Here is a 14,690-nt window from a genome sequence, read left to right as displayed (position 1 = left end):
TGCAAGTACCAAGTGCACCAAAAAGGTATGTGAAACTTCAAAAGTTACCCTTTCACAAATCACTGGTTTTCTACTGTGCATAATAAAGTCTATAGTAAGCTCTATTTTAATCCTAAAATCTATAGACACAATCTGTTTTCCTAGCAATGTTTCTTAGTCAGGGAAGCAATGAACAGACATACTGCATTGCTAGCTTCAGATCTGATAATAATTGAGTTCTGGGGCCTGTTCTCCACAGTTAAATAATACTAGAAAATAACTAATTATAATACTAGACTAGACACTAATAAATAATACTAGAAAATACTAGAAAATAACACTAGGAGGAAAGCATTAAGGCAAGATGATTCATGTCCCTGAAAAGTGTATTTCAATATAACTAAATATTTATCCCTTATCAGACTTAATTTCACAAGTGACTTTTTATCCTGTTTTTAAGGTAGCATTAATGTGGCTTTTTGTAAATTTTAAACCAAAAAATCTCTTTGACCAATTGGACAAAGTTTGGCCAGTATTCTCTCAAGAGTTTGGCTACAATGATTACCTTTATTACAAAAGTATTCCACTTCTTCACAGCTCAGATTTTCAGGCTCAAACTCTGCAGAAAAGCTTTCCTCCAATGGAAAGTCTTCTTTTGAGATAGTATCATTTTCCTCAGACAGGCACTCTTCTTCTTCATCCTCAGTGGCATCTTCAAGGGGCCCTTAAAAAAGAATCAGGGACACTGTGGCAAAACCATCTAACAGGACAATGTGAAATAAAACCTTAGTGAACTTTTAACTGGCATTCTTTAGCTAGTTTTTCCTTTCACAGCTGTGTTCAGCATTTAATAGAATTGGACAAATAACATTTTATGGAAATGGAAATTGAAAGTGAGTTTTCCTGATGACTTCAAATCACAATATGCAAAGTGTTTGTAATAGTATGTATTAATAATACTCACACATGGGGGATTTTCATTATTCATTGGGCTCTACTATTAAATTCAGACAGTTTTAACAGCTGAAATCAAAGCTGTATTTGTGAAACAACATAAACAGTGAAGAGCTTTCTCTTGTTTGTCAGTGATTGTTTTTGATGCTGAATTACAGTACTTAAAATGTTCTTTTACAGGCTTTGTTAATCAAATTAAAAGTACTGACAACAGAGAAATACTACAAAGGTTTTGACAGCACAAACTTCAGCTTATTCTGCTATTTTGCTTCAGCTGGCCCCTGATGGTATCCATGATCATTCACACCAGACCCTTTAACAGATTCTCAGTCAATGGACAGGACTCAAGAGACTATTTATTCATTTCACAGAGGACAAAAAATGTCCTGGTAAACTGCCAGCCCAGGGCTACAAAACATAAACTAGTTACAGAAACAGGGCATGAGTTTGAATTTTAAATGGTAGTTTGAGGTCTTTGACTTTTCTTCTAGTTACCTAGAGATATTACTGCTACAGATGCTCTCAAAGAGACCACACCAGTCAGATTATAACACATAACACCAAAGTTACCAATTAGAATATGCTCAAAAATTAAAACCTTTCTTATATACACACACTACAAAATCATTGGTTAATAGTAACTATTTGCTAAAGACATCTCTTGTGCAGGATGTAGAATTTCACCCTAGATTTAAATAGAGATTTGAAATAGCTGAACATATTTTAATTTAACAAAGATTTTATTAAATGTCAGTATGTTTGAAAATCCATCTTAAGACTGGATTTCAAAAGAGAGATTTCATTATACATGGTTGAGCCTTGAAAAAAATTACGTATTTCACTCTCCAATGAAAGCACGGCCTCATTTATAATTGACTGCGTATTTCTTCTTCAAAATGAAAGCGAGCTAGCTAATGAAAAAAAATGTGATTTGTATTTATATGATAGTTTTACGGTATTAAATACACTATTCCTATATAATCTATCATGCTGAGATAGAATATATAAATGATTCTGTTGTGTTCAATGAAAAGGAAGGAATAAATTCTTAAAGAAATCAAATATTGACTACACTCTAATTTTATGTAATTTATTATGAACCAGTGACTACCTACATTTATTAAAACAGCAAAATTCACTTTAGGCTAGGTTGTGTAATTCTTGCTTCAGAGGAATATGATGGTTACTTTTTATTGAAATTGATTGAGATTCCCAGCTGGGATTCCATAAATTAATATAGTTACTATCTTTCATGGAAATATGACCCTCTGTGCCAGCTGAGGGTCTGACCAAATGAGCCCACTTTTGTAGACACATACTCGCCAACAGTAGCTGTCATTCAACAATATAGCTCCTAAAATCAGGGGCTATTATTATGGCTGAAGAAATAAAGATTCTCACTATCAAAGTATCCATTACTGTTAATTGCACCTTCCAGCCATGCTGGGAAAAAATCCAGCAAGTGCATATGCACAGGGAGTGAAGAGTGGCTGTGGCACTGTACAGAGAGAGAACAAAGCAGAGCACACGCTGGAGCAGTGCACTGCAGCTGAGCATGGGCACTCCAGGCACCTCACGTGTGCCCAGGTTCAGGAAATAAAAGCACAAGGGGCTCTGCAAAACCTATCAGAAATACTACTCAAATTTCATTTGATTATTAAGTTGTGACAGTGTCATAGAGCCATTTACTGGTGTGCACCCCTAGTAGCGCCTGGATAAATAAACTAGGAAAAAATATGCTTTTTTAGGGAAATGTAAATTTTTGCCTCAAATAAAAATGTATTAATACCCTATTTTGCTTCATTTAAAGTGCAGCTATAAGCCTAATAAATATTCCAAATATTTTAAATCTGAGGAAAAAATTTAAACTTCAGCCAACATTTTCAGTGGAAGTCAATTTCCTGCTGAATGACTAGCTCTTTGTTATTGACTTTTACAACGTGTCACAAAATACAGCAAAAGCAATTTACCTGCAAGTAATGCAATTGGCATGTATACATGACATTTAGGTCTGTTTCTAGATGTTAAACCAGTTTATTTGATCAGGTCACCAATACGTAATCAGCAAGCTAATCATCACTGTATGTTAATTAGGAAAAGAACAGAAATCCAGTTGCTATGCTTTCATTTGCAGCAGTCATGGAAACACATTTCATAATTTCCATTGATACTCCTTCCAAGAAAGGAGAAGAAATACAATGCACACACCAGCTAATCAGTGCTGGTTCAAATCCCTGTCATTTTGTGGGCCAGGACTTTATTTTTTAAATCAATCTTAACCTAAAAAAATACTGACTACTGCTACTACAGATATGTTCTATGTACAAACAGGTATGCAACATTTCCTAAAGTTACACGTCCAAGGATTTGCAAACATAAATGTAAAGGTTGTCACATCCCAAGGAGATCAGAGGTGTGCTGCATCTACATCAGGCTTTGCCCTGCACGTGCAGCCCATGTACAAAACCCAGCAAAGTTTATCCAGGTGCATACAGACACACCAGAGCATCACCCAATAGGGACTGGCACCAGATCCTGTGTCCCAGACACCAGCAATGACAATTGCTGGTTAGAGCATCAATGCATAAATATTTTTCTAGGTTTTAGACAACTGCTGCCTTGTCTAATTCACCCATCTACAACCTGATCATTGGGACAAATGCTGTCCTATGCACATTGGGCTGTCTTTCATTATTTAAATGTCAAAATACATTCAGCTCATGTCATGACCAGAGCTGGAATATTGTAACTGATAACTAACTAAAGAGTAAGTCATTGCTCAACATGAATAAGATCCCAAGAATAAGATCAAAACTAAGTAATTCTCAGTTTCAAATCATTTCTGCAGCCATTTCTAATTATTACTCAAACATACAGTGGGTTAAAAAAAACACTAAAGTCCAAAGCCATTACAAGGAAATACAGAGTAAATTCTCTATTCTTGATACTTTAATTACTTACACATAAACAAACAAATATAAACACATTTTCAGAATCTCACAATAAAGAGTATATGGAACTAAATATTCTTGACAAATGCAAAAACATTAACAGGCTTATGTTTGCCTGATTTGCTCATATGCCAGCAAAAACCTCTAGCTGGTACCAGTAAATTACATCAGCTAGAGAACTAAGAATTTATCTGGTTTGAAGACTTACAGGTAGGTTATCAGCATTGACTAACTCCTTTATCTAGGTAACAACATGCACAAAAGCTAATGCAACTTCTTACCTGATTTAAAATACTTAAATGTATTTTATAACAATAGAGTTTCTTTCAACTGTTTTCTGTGATAGTGCTTTTTTCTCCCTATTGTTATTATGTTCATATATTACCTTCAACAGTCCAAACATAGGTTAGCCAATTACTTTAGTACCATGCTTTACCTTCTGCATTTCTTTTAAACTGTTGATTTAATTTAATAGTATTACTCTCATTACTTAAACTAATCATGTTATTAAGTACTTGTGGCACAACATGAATTACATCTACTTTTATTTCAACTGGGCCAGGGTTGAGGTCCCATCCTGTTCTACTGAAAAATCCTTTTCAATAACTGCTGATTAAGTGTGACTTTAAAGCCAGTAGCCATAATGACAGAGCAATGAAAATCCAAAAATTGCTACTACAGAAATTCATCTGAGTGTCATTGTGATCTGACAACAAACAGCTCTGAGATATGATTAGACTCTTTAATAATTAAAGCAGTAAAATTTCAAACTTAAGCAGTTTAAGAATTTAGATGAATAGTTAATTCCAGAGATAGTCTAGATGTTTGTCTTCTCATTTCAGCAATTCTTTTCCTATTAGCAGTTTGAAAAAAATGTGATGCAATATAAGGAAAGGTCATTCTGAAATGCTTCAGATTAGCTAGATAATGATGAATACTTAAGAATTCCCAATCACAGTAGGTAAAACCTCAATTTCTAATCTTAAACGGGGGTACATTAATTTGAGGCAAATTAAGTCTCTATTATTCTGTATTTTGCATGAAGCCCTAAAGAAACCTTTTTCTTTTATAAAATGAGCAAACAATCATTGTTGTATACAGAGAATTTAGAGGAGTTGAATATTTTACTTACTCACTTGGTACTTACTCCAATTCATGAATATTTATTGGCATGAACACAAATCTCAACTCCTTTTGCAAACAGCTGACACAAATGACAGAGTAGAAAACAGTACAACTAGTGACAGCAACGAAATAGTCAATGTGGCAGAAATCTGTATGGCTTAGTGGACACAGTAGTCCACTTTGACAAACCACCACTTATAATTTGATACAAATAACAGTATCCACTGAGGAGAGGCTGAGGAGTGAGCTGCATGTGCCTTCATGGAGAAAATTACTTCTGATTGAGGCCACTTGCCAGCACAGTGTGGGGAAATCTGAGCTGTGCTCCCTAATTTGTACCAGATTTACAGGCACTCAAGGACATATTTTTTTAGCACTATTATCAAATGCTAAATAAATATTCCTAAAATATCATATACTTTCCTGTAAATGCAAACATACAGATTCAAGCACACAGACAGTGGCAATCCCAACACAGTAACAGATGCTACCTCAGCACTTAAAAGGACAGGCCACGTTTAACAAAACAAAACCACCACTGCAATAATTTTAATAACACATAAGAGTGTGAGAATGAACTATCAGAAAAGGATTTACACTCACTTAACAAAAGACACTTTTTCTACAATAAACACTCCTCTTAACACAAATCTGAGCATCGAACCCTTTGAGCACATTAGTCCTGATACATCAATGCTTGACTCCAGTTTTATGGTACTATAACTGTAATGAAATAATTGAAATTCAATAACATTAAACTGGATAAGTTCTGTAATAATTTCTCATAGTCAAATTCATCAGACTTTGCACTAATGAAACCACTTAAATGCACACTCAAATTAAACACGTGCTTAATATGCTTTCCTGTCCAGTGTTTTGCACTTAAAATGCATGTATACTATAGTAGAAAAGTATCATTGAAATAATTATCTCATGAAAATGTGAAGTGGTTAGCTTCCTTCTCACCTACCAATATTCTCCTACATTCCCACTGCAGCAACATAAATCAGTTCCCTTAACAAATTAAGAATGCCTCAGAAAGCCTACAATACTTGACAGTGAGTGGCTGGGGAGAGGTTAATGAGTATAATTAGTAGTAGCAGCATTAAACAGTAACAACTTCAATAAATCAGAAGCCTGAAATTCACTGGATCAACATCAGACATTCTCCATGTTCTGTGGGATCCATTCAGTACTTCCTAGGAAAACATGCTGCCACATACAGATTATCCTTAGCTTATGGTAAGACCTACGTATGTGATGCTCTCTGATTACAGAGAGAAAAGCTTCAGAAAAATCAATCCATTTATCTCCTGTTTCAACATGAACATTCCTTCGAAGCAGAACCGATTACTTAAGACAAGCAGCAGGCAAACACTTCCCATTAATTTACATTGTAGAGAATTTTTTTTCTAAAAATTCAGTCAGGAATACTAAAAATACAAGAGAGGGTTCCATTTATTTCATTTAAAGTATGGCAATGGGAGACACCATATGATAATTCATAGTTCTCTTCCTCTTGGGAAGTTTTCCATATAGGACTTAGAAACTTCTCTGTCCTTTTTGGTCCACTGAGTTTATTAGTTATTTATCTTAACTAAGATATTTATGGCATTCCTATTTCATTTTGCACTATATTTAAGAGATGCAGTGCTGCCTGTGCACATTGATCCTCCCCAGTCTGTTTAGCAAATTGGCTGAACTTCAGAACTTTTGTCCAGATTGGAAGATTTCTGCAATTTGTAAGCAATTCCTTACATCTTCATTGGGGCACCCAAGCAGAATGAAACATTTCTCACTTTCAAACTGGGAGAAACTATATGACCATGATTCAGTGACAAACTTAATAGAGGGAAAGGGAAAGGAAAAGAAACAGTTTTTAGGCACCATAAATCTATACCAACCTGATGCAATTGAACTTAACAGCAAGAAAAAGGTATAAAAGTATATTTCCGTAGGAAAAAAAAAGTTATTTTTAAACATGTAAGTTCTTCCTGCAGCCACTCACTTTTAACATAAGTTGCATCAGGGGATCTGGTAGGAAGGAAACATTTTTATTAATTTTCCCCTTATCTGTAAGAAGAATGCTGATTTTTTTTTTTTTTCATTTACGTTCCTTGCCTGCAGGTAGCAGACCAAGAAAATCATATAGCAGAATTTTTTCCTTTTGATTAATTTCTTTCCATGTGTTATGTTATTTCTTATATATAATTGATTTCAGGTTTTGCTTGTAGCTGTACATCTTTTTATATCTGTACCTGCTGCCTTCCTTCAATCAAGAAAGTTGAAGGAAATTACCTGAATTTTGTTAAGTTTATTAAAAAAGGAGCTCTGTGAATATTTAAATTGAGTTTTGAAATGGTAATACAAGAAAGATATTAGAGAATTTTAATAGTAGGTTCAATTTGACCCACAGACTATTGTAGAAAGGGTCAAATTTTATTCAAATTATTTCTTTACCAAAAAAAAAAAAAAATGAACCCTTTGATTTTATTAAAGTAGATTAATATTCTTCACTGCTAGGTCTTTTGGCACTTCGGTGCACGACAGCATTAACTGTGCTTGTATATGAACTTTTCAAAGACCTTTAAATGTTCCAGTAATTTGGAACTTCACTTTCATTTATCCTCTTGTCTTCTTTTCTCCTACCATTATCCAAGAGGCCACCACAAAATTGACAGTGCCCATGGTCAGTTTGCTCTTAGAGCCAAGGCCAGAATATTTCCAATCAATAAAAGTGAAATGATGAAAAAGGAACCATTGAAAATATGCTTAGGGAGACATTAATTTCAAAAAATAGAGTGCAAGTGGGCACAGAACATGAACTGTGAGACCTTTGCAGTTAAATATCAGACCTCAGTTTTCAAGCAGGGGCTCATGCCAAAATACATGTCTTAATTCTACCTACACTTGTAACAGCTGCACAGCAGATGCTCCACAGCAGATGCTGCTCTGTGTATTTCTGCTGATACAGGAGGAGAAAGAGAAGAACAAAGATCAAGATGAGTATTGTGACTCAGCACCCTACAAAAAGCACAGCAGCAAGAGAGAACTACCACAGTACCAGAGTGCACCAATTTCCAATTTTCCTGAGGAGAATTTTAAACTAAAGCCTACAAAGCAAACAGCAAGCTGGACATAAAGCTCTCAGAGAAGCATTTGTGATGCTTTTAGATAACTTTTCATGCTAGGAATAATTTTACAATGGTAGTTTATCAGTAGTTTTCTTAAATTTAACGGAGTAAACAAGGAACATTTCTTGCTTCCTTACATAGAAATATTACCCCTGAAGCATTTTTCCCTGAATTATGATATATTTTGTCATTTTTAAACCCATCATTTATTTATGTATGATTCCTATCTGCTAAATTTTACAAAACAAATTTTGAAACTAGTGGTAATCTGATTCAAAATACTGGCAATATAATTTACCCCACGATACACAGCTCCTGTTGATGAAAATATTTTCCAGTTCTTGTGTATTGTTTTAACTAGATAAGTATGATGTTCATATTTAAATTTACAGGCTTAAAAAAAATATTTAAAAAAATCACCACTTGTGTAAGAAGATGGCTTGTTAATTCTGTGTCCTTCCCTGAAATTAAATGTAAAAAGAAAACAGGGTATGCCTTTTTTTCTTAACATGTTCATATTGTTTTTTACAGGTAAAGTATTTTAAGAATTGATATTAATTTTTCTAATAAAATAAAAATCCCTCATCTTGCATCTTACAACAAAGTAGATAAAAATTAAAGGTGCAAGTTTAGAACACTACCTAGGCTCTCTTTTCAGTTTGTTGTACTACTGTAGGGTTTTTAAAAACTCAGCCTAAGAGAACAGGGAATAGACACATCTACACCAACACCTGTCATACAATGTCTATGGTATGCTGCTCTAAACAGTCCAGGGAAATCCTCTGAGGATTCAGGATCCAGAAATTTTCAGCAAATCCTTTCCTCCAGTCAGAGCAAACTGATACTCGCGAGTGAGAGGACTCTGTTTCCATGTCCAAATCTCACCATTCAGAACTTCAGCCATGCAGGGAACACACTGCTCGTTTCTCAGGACACCTTTCCCTACAGCCCATCTCCTTCCCCACACACTGCTGCAGCAAAGCAGCTCCCAGCACCACACCCCAAACAGGATGAGTTTTATCTTACACACAGCCAAGTGATATGTGGAGCTGAAAGCTTTTCAGAGCCATGAAAGCAGCAAAAGTTCACTCTGCTTCCAACTCCAGTGCTGCCCTTACCCCAAACACAGGACCTCACTGGCAATCACACGTGTAGTGAGTGACACATACTGGTATTTGCTAATCACTGTTCTCACTCACCTGCTGGAGAGAAAAATGTGAAGCAAGTAGGAGCACTTTGAAGCCACTAATGATGCTGCTGCAGTGTATTTAATGGCCAGCATGTTAGCTACGATGAAAGAGGAACCTCACATCAAGTACATTAAGGGATCAGAGGAATACATACTCATTACCCGCTGTAATTTTACATCCCCAGTTTCAAGACAAAATACTCACATTTTTCTCATCCAGCAAAGACACTCTATACTGCTGCAGAAAATAAGGGGGTCTTTTTTCTTCTGTTTATTTAATATTTTCTAAGTTTTTATGTAGCTGCAGATTATTCCTGTTCATCTTTTGTTTCTAGCTGCATTTCCTCAGATGGAAACGGGTCTCTCATCTCTGTACATCATTGTGCAATTAAATCAAAAAAGCAGAAAAAAGTAATCTGGACTTTTTAGGTCCAGAAATCAGTAGTGAACCCACGACCTCTCTCTCCAGTTACTATTTCTCTTGAAACTACTATTGCTTTTTTCAACTGTGTTGTTTGCTTATACAAATGAAACTGAGAATACTGCAGAGAAAGAAGCCCCTGAAGACAGCCCAAATTCAATCTTTATTAACATGACCCAAGTTCTGTGTGTAGAATTCAGTGCCAATTTAGGTTAGACCTCAATAAAAAGGCAACACACCTGAACTGATTCATTGCACAACAACACAGTTAAAAATATGCACAGTGGGTGATATAACAGACACACATGAAAAAACCCACCATGCTTAAAGTGACTGCCAGTTCTAAAGTATCAGGAAAGAGAAGCTGAGAAGTTAGGAGTTAACTAAACCACAAACATTATGATCTTTGTCTCACAGACATGTACTAGAATTCATGGTAATTTAGCTTATAGAGGTTCTTTTAATTTGACAATAATACAACTTGCTAAAGCAGGTTCACCTGCTTGGGATTGTGAATATCTACAGAGAAGGGGACTCCACAACATCTCTGGAAGTCTGTTTCAGTGCTCAGTCATCCACAAAGTAAAGCTGCTTTTCTTCACATTTAGATGAAACTTCCTGGGTTTCAGTTTGTGTCCTTTGCTGCTTTTATCATGTCAGTGGGAAGCACTGAGCAGTAAGGGTAAGGCCCCATCCTCTCAACACCTGCCCTTAAGACATTTGTATGCTTTGAAAAGATTCCCCTCTCCCTCTCAGTCTTCTCCAGAGTAACAGCCCAGCTCACCCTGCCTTTCCCCATAAATGAGGTGCTCCAGCCCCCTCAGCATCTCCTCAGCTCTCCTACTGGACCCTCTCCCCTTGTTCTTTGCTTTTCCTGAGCGGTGAGCCCAGAACTGGACACAGCACTCCAGATGTTCCTCACTAGGGCTGAGCAGAGGGCAGGATCACCTCCTCACCCTGCTGGCAATGCTTTCCTGATGCACCCCAGGAAACACCAGATCCAGAACACACTTCTGGATCATGGACACCTGGTTCTCCTGGGACTCCCAGGTCCTTTCCCACAGAGCTGCTTCCAGCAGCCTGTGCTGCTGCAGGGGGTTGTTCCTCCCCAGGTGCAGGACCCTGTACCTGTCTCTGTTAGACATCATTAGGTGTCTCTCCACCCAACTCCAGCCTGCCCAAATCTCACTGAATGGCAGCACAGACTTCAGATTTATCAGCCACTCCTCCCTCAAACTTGCTGAGGGTGCACTTGGATTCTTAGAGCCTTGAATTTTAAACACCTACGGAGGATTTGCTATTTTTAATCCCATCATGGGAGTTCATTGATATGCAGAACAAAACTGAAGGCTCTCAAATTAGAACTAAATACTTAGATCAGATTATAAAATAATTCAGATTGTAAATTAAGAGCATATTACAACAAAAAACAATCTGAAAAAAAAGTGAAGTAGACTAAAATTATTCTATTTGTATTTATTTATTTCATGTTGTATTTAGCCACAACAAACCAAAAACTGGGCACTAGCAAAGTGCCCCCCATGTACAACAATCCCAACCTGAGAACCCACAGCAAAAAAATATTTATGTACAATTATTTTTCTGTGGATATTCAGATCTTTTTTTTTTTTTCCACTAAGCAGTCATTTATGACTAATTATAATAACACCTGGTATAATTTACTATAATGTATCATAAGGGTAACATTTTAAGGGTGCATTTTGTGTGTGGATTTTTTAAAGATTCTTCAAATTAAAGTACTACAGCACTTATTTTGTTAACTAAAATATAATGGACTATTAATCTTTACCATCATATACATCTTACAAAAACCATGAAAAAAACTTGACTTTTATTATCACATCTCAGGAATATGTAATTTAATGATATTGTAGTCTAGGTCACATACAGAGTGGGATTTATTGAATGACAAAATTTACAGGCCATTTATTTATCTATATACATTCATGCATATAAACCCCAAAATACAAACAAGCAAGCTAAATATTTTAAAATAAATTAGAACTGCATGTTATAATGTACTTGAGCTCTTTAATATCCTTGCTCACTTTCCTTCTACTTGAATTTGATTTCTCATTGGTAGGAATCGTAAGGTTGCACAAAATGTATTGTATGTCCCCTAGAGTTGGCATAACCTGCTGGTTTTCTCAGTTAATCACTAATTAATAATTTGAAAACAGAAAGTCATTATGTCATTTCCAGACAATGAGCTTTTAAATGGTGCATGTTATGTCCTCGCCTTTTCAGTAGGAGAAAGTTTTTTCCTCTGGAAACCAGATGGCTGGTAAGTGTTATTATGAGACTATGCAAATCTCAAAGCAATAAGCATGAAATCAAAACAAGAATTCATTCTTCTCTCCTCTTATCATGATTGTTGTTTTGCTGAACCAACTTATGGAATAATACAATTGGATGCTTTGGCAATGATGAGTTGATAACCCATCTCCTCTTTCTTTTTTTCGTAGCAAATAGTTCTGAAAACATTTTTTTGCCTATAAATTTAACCCTCCTAATATCTTGTTCTCGATGCCAAACTCAGATGAGGTAATCTTATTCCAGGCTAAATCTTCTCAGCAAATTTACTCACTGGAGAAGTTTACTGGCTTTACTACTAATATAATTTGATTATCAAAATATCCTTGACTGCCTTATGTTTTGGATTAGCAAATTTTTTCCTGTTAGGAATGAAATCCAGAAGAGTTATATTTTATTTTCTATCACTTAAAGAGGCAAACACCTGCATATTCATTGAAGTGCCAGATCCACTCTACAACTAAAACACTACACTACAAATAAGATTTTTGATGCTCAGCTAATACAGCTGCATGTCTTTGCAGCATTCTTTTCTAAAAAATTTGCAGAATACTCTGAAAAATCTTAAATTTCTAAGGTTGACCAAAAAGAAAATTAAGAAACTGAATATGAAATATTGATTTCCATAGTAAATTGGCTTCTAAATATTTAGAAACACCTTAAGTGATGAAACACACACTTATAAAAATTTCCCATGAGTCTAAATACTTTGAAAAGTGGTACAGGAAGACACTGTTAAAAAAAAATAAAAAATGGTTGGAATATTATTCTATATGCTTTAGCCCAATTTTTCATTCTTGTTTTTTATTAATCTTTGACATATTCACTGCTAATAAATTTTAGTCTGAAATTTTTTTATTTTAAATCCTTACACATGGCATAACTTACCAAAACATTTCAGTATTCTTACAACATACGTTTCCTGTCTGTATTAACATGTTAAAACATTTCTAGCTACTGTAAGGTTGTATCATTTTATGATGCAAAAAAGTGACAATTATGTAAAATTGTTACTGGTTTATCATGAAATAATGTCAAAATATGACTAAAGAACTAATCCACAAAATAAACTGAAACTCTTTTCCCCAAAAGACTGCTAGACAAATGTAGTTCTCCTTAATGAAAAACAAATCAGATTTTTCAGAGTACTCTCCAGTAAATAATTCCCCATTTAAAAATCTCTTGCCATAGTTACTAGCACATCTCTCTGATCTGAGTGACCCTGTGTGAAGAGGGGGTTGGACAAGAGGACTTCCAGAGGTCTCTTCCAACCTCAAACAGAAGTGATTCAGTGTTAATATCAGGAAATGCTGCACATCTTCTTGTACTGTCTTACCAGGATCCAAACCCAGTAGAGCTCTCTGGAGTACTCTGGTATATTCTAGGCTTCCAACCCCTGCATCAAATAGACTTAAAAGGAAACAAATATAAGAAGAATATCCTTGAATTCCTCCAAAACTATCAAAACTATCACAAGTGTTCTAGTGAGCTTTTAATTCGATGAAACCATTTGCAGCACTGAGGGCACAGCTACAAGGACCCACCAACACAATCAATACTTCTGCATCTGGGTCCTGCAGGGTTTGACTGTATAAAAGACAAGCTCTACACTCCATCTTCTCCTTAGTTTTACACCATAACTGCATTTCTCCTGTCTGCTGCTGCTCTACCCTAAGCTTGTCACAAATCACTCTTCCCATTCCTCCTACATGCAGAAGCACATGGCACAGTATGCTTAGCAATCACACCAAATCCAATGCAGTACTTTGGTTAATGTTGCACACAGTATTCATAGAACAATAATGCTTAGTTAACTAAATTTGGTACCACTTAACTTGGCTTGTAGGAAAGCCAAATTCCATGCCACTTCTGCCCTGGAAACACAGAACTGATCCTCTGATACTCTCATTCTTTGCCTGTTCCAGTTTTAAAGACCAAGATGCTGCTTTTACACATCTTCCTCAGAAAAACTGCTCCTTAATGAAAAAGAAGTCACTTGGAGCATTTTGCTTAATGCTCACAGAAAAATTTTTCAGTTTCAATTTATCCCTCTTCATTATAACTCAAGTTCTAAAGACATGTTTTTTCAGATGTTTATACCTTCAAATACTAACAGCCTTTTGTCATGACCCTTTAAATTATCACCTTACTAAAAGGCAAGTGTTCTTACAATTTAATCTTCCTCACACACTACAGTCTAAGAGTTACTCAGATATCTCACTGCTTGATCCTCTGAGCACCCTTCTCTGCTCCTCCTTACATCTTCCAGTACTAAGGTGAGCAGAACTGAATACAGCATGAATTCAGCATATAGTTTCTGCTTCGTAGGGATCAAAAAGGCAAATGACAGCAAATATTACATGAGACTGTCACACGTCAGAGAGCTCTGAAAAAAGAGCAGGAATCCATAACACTTTGGAATACAAGTATCCAGGACTAAGGTAGGGGCTAAGGAGGATGTTACTCATTACAGACAGACAGACAACCTTGTACTATTAAAAAGTGTCAATTTCAAGAATTATAAGAAGAGGTTTGAAATCAAAGTGCAAGATATAATAGCAATATTGATAAAAATGGTTAACCATAGTTAATAATGCAGATGG

At 35.7% G+C, this 14,690-nt stretch overlaps 1 protein-coding gene across 2 annotated transcripts in view; it reads right to left on the bottom strand.

The window, feature by feature from the left end:
- ZFPM2 (zinc finger protein, FOG family member 2) overlaps positions 1-14,690 on the bottom strand; it is a 302,041-nt gene that overhangs the window by 246,338 nt on the left and 41,013 nt on the right. The window contains exon 2 of one of the 2 annotated variants that reach the window (XM_079300936.1): positions 545-703. The exons of the other annotated variant lie outside the window; for it this stretch is intronic. Within the exon in view, the coding sequence (XP_079157062.1) occupies positions 545-703 (159 nt within the window). The remainder of the gene's footprint in view (positions 1-544; positions 704-14,690) is intronic. 2 annotated transcript variants of the gene reach the window in all.

Source organism: Erithacus rubecula, assembly GCF_903797595.1.
Source record: "Erithacus rubecula genome assembly, chromosome: 3".
NCBI lineage: Eukaryota > Metazoa > Chordata > Aves > Passeriformes > Muscicapidae > Erithacus > Erithacus rubecula.
Note: the sequence above shows the minus strand (reverse complement) of the source record. Positions and strands in the feature narration are given on the sequence as shown.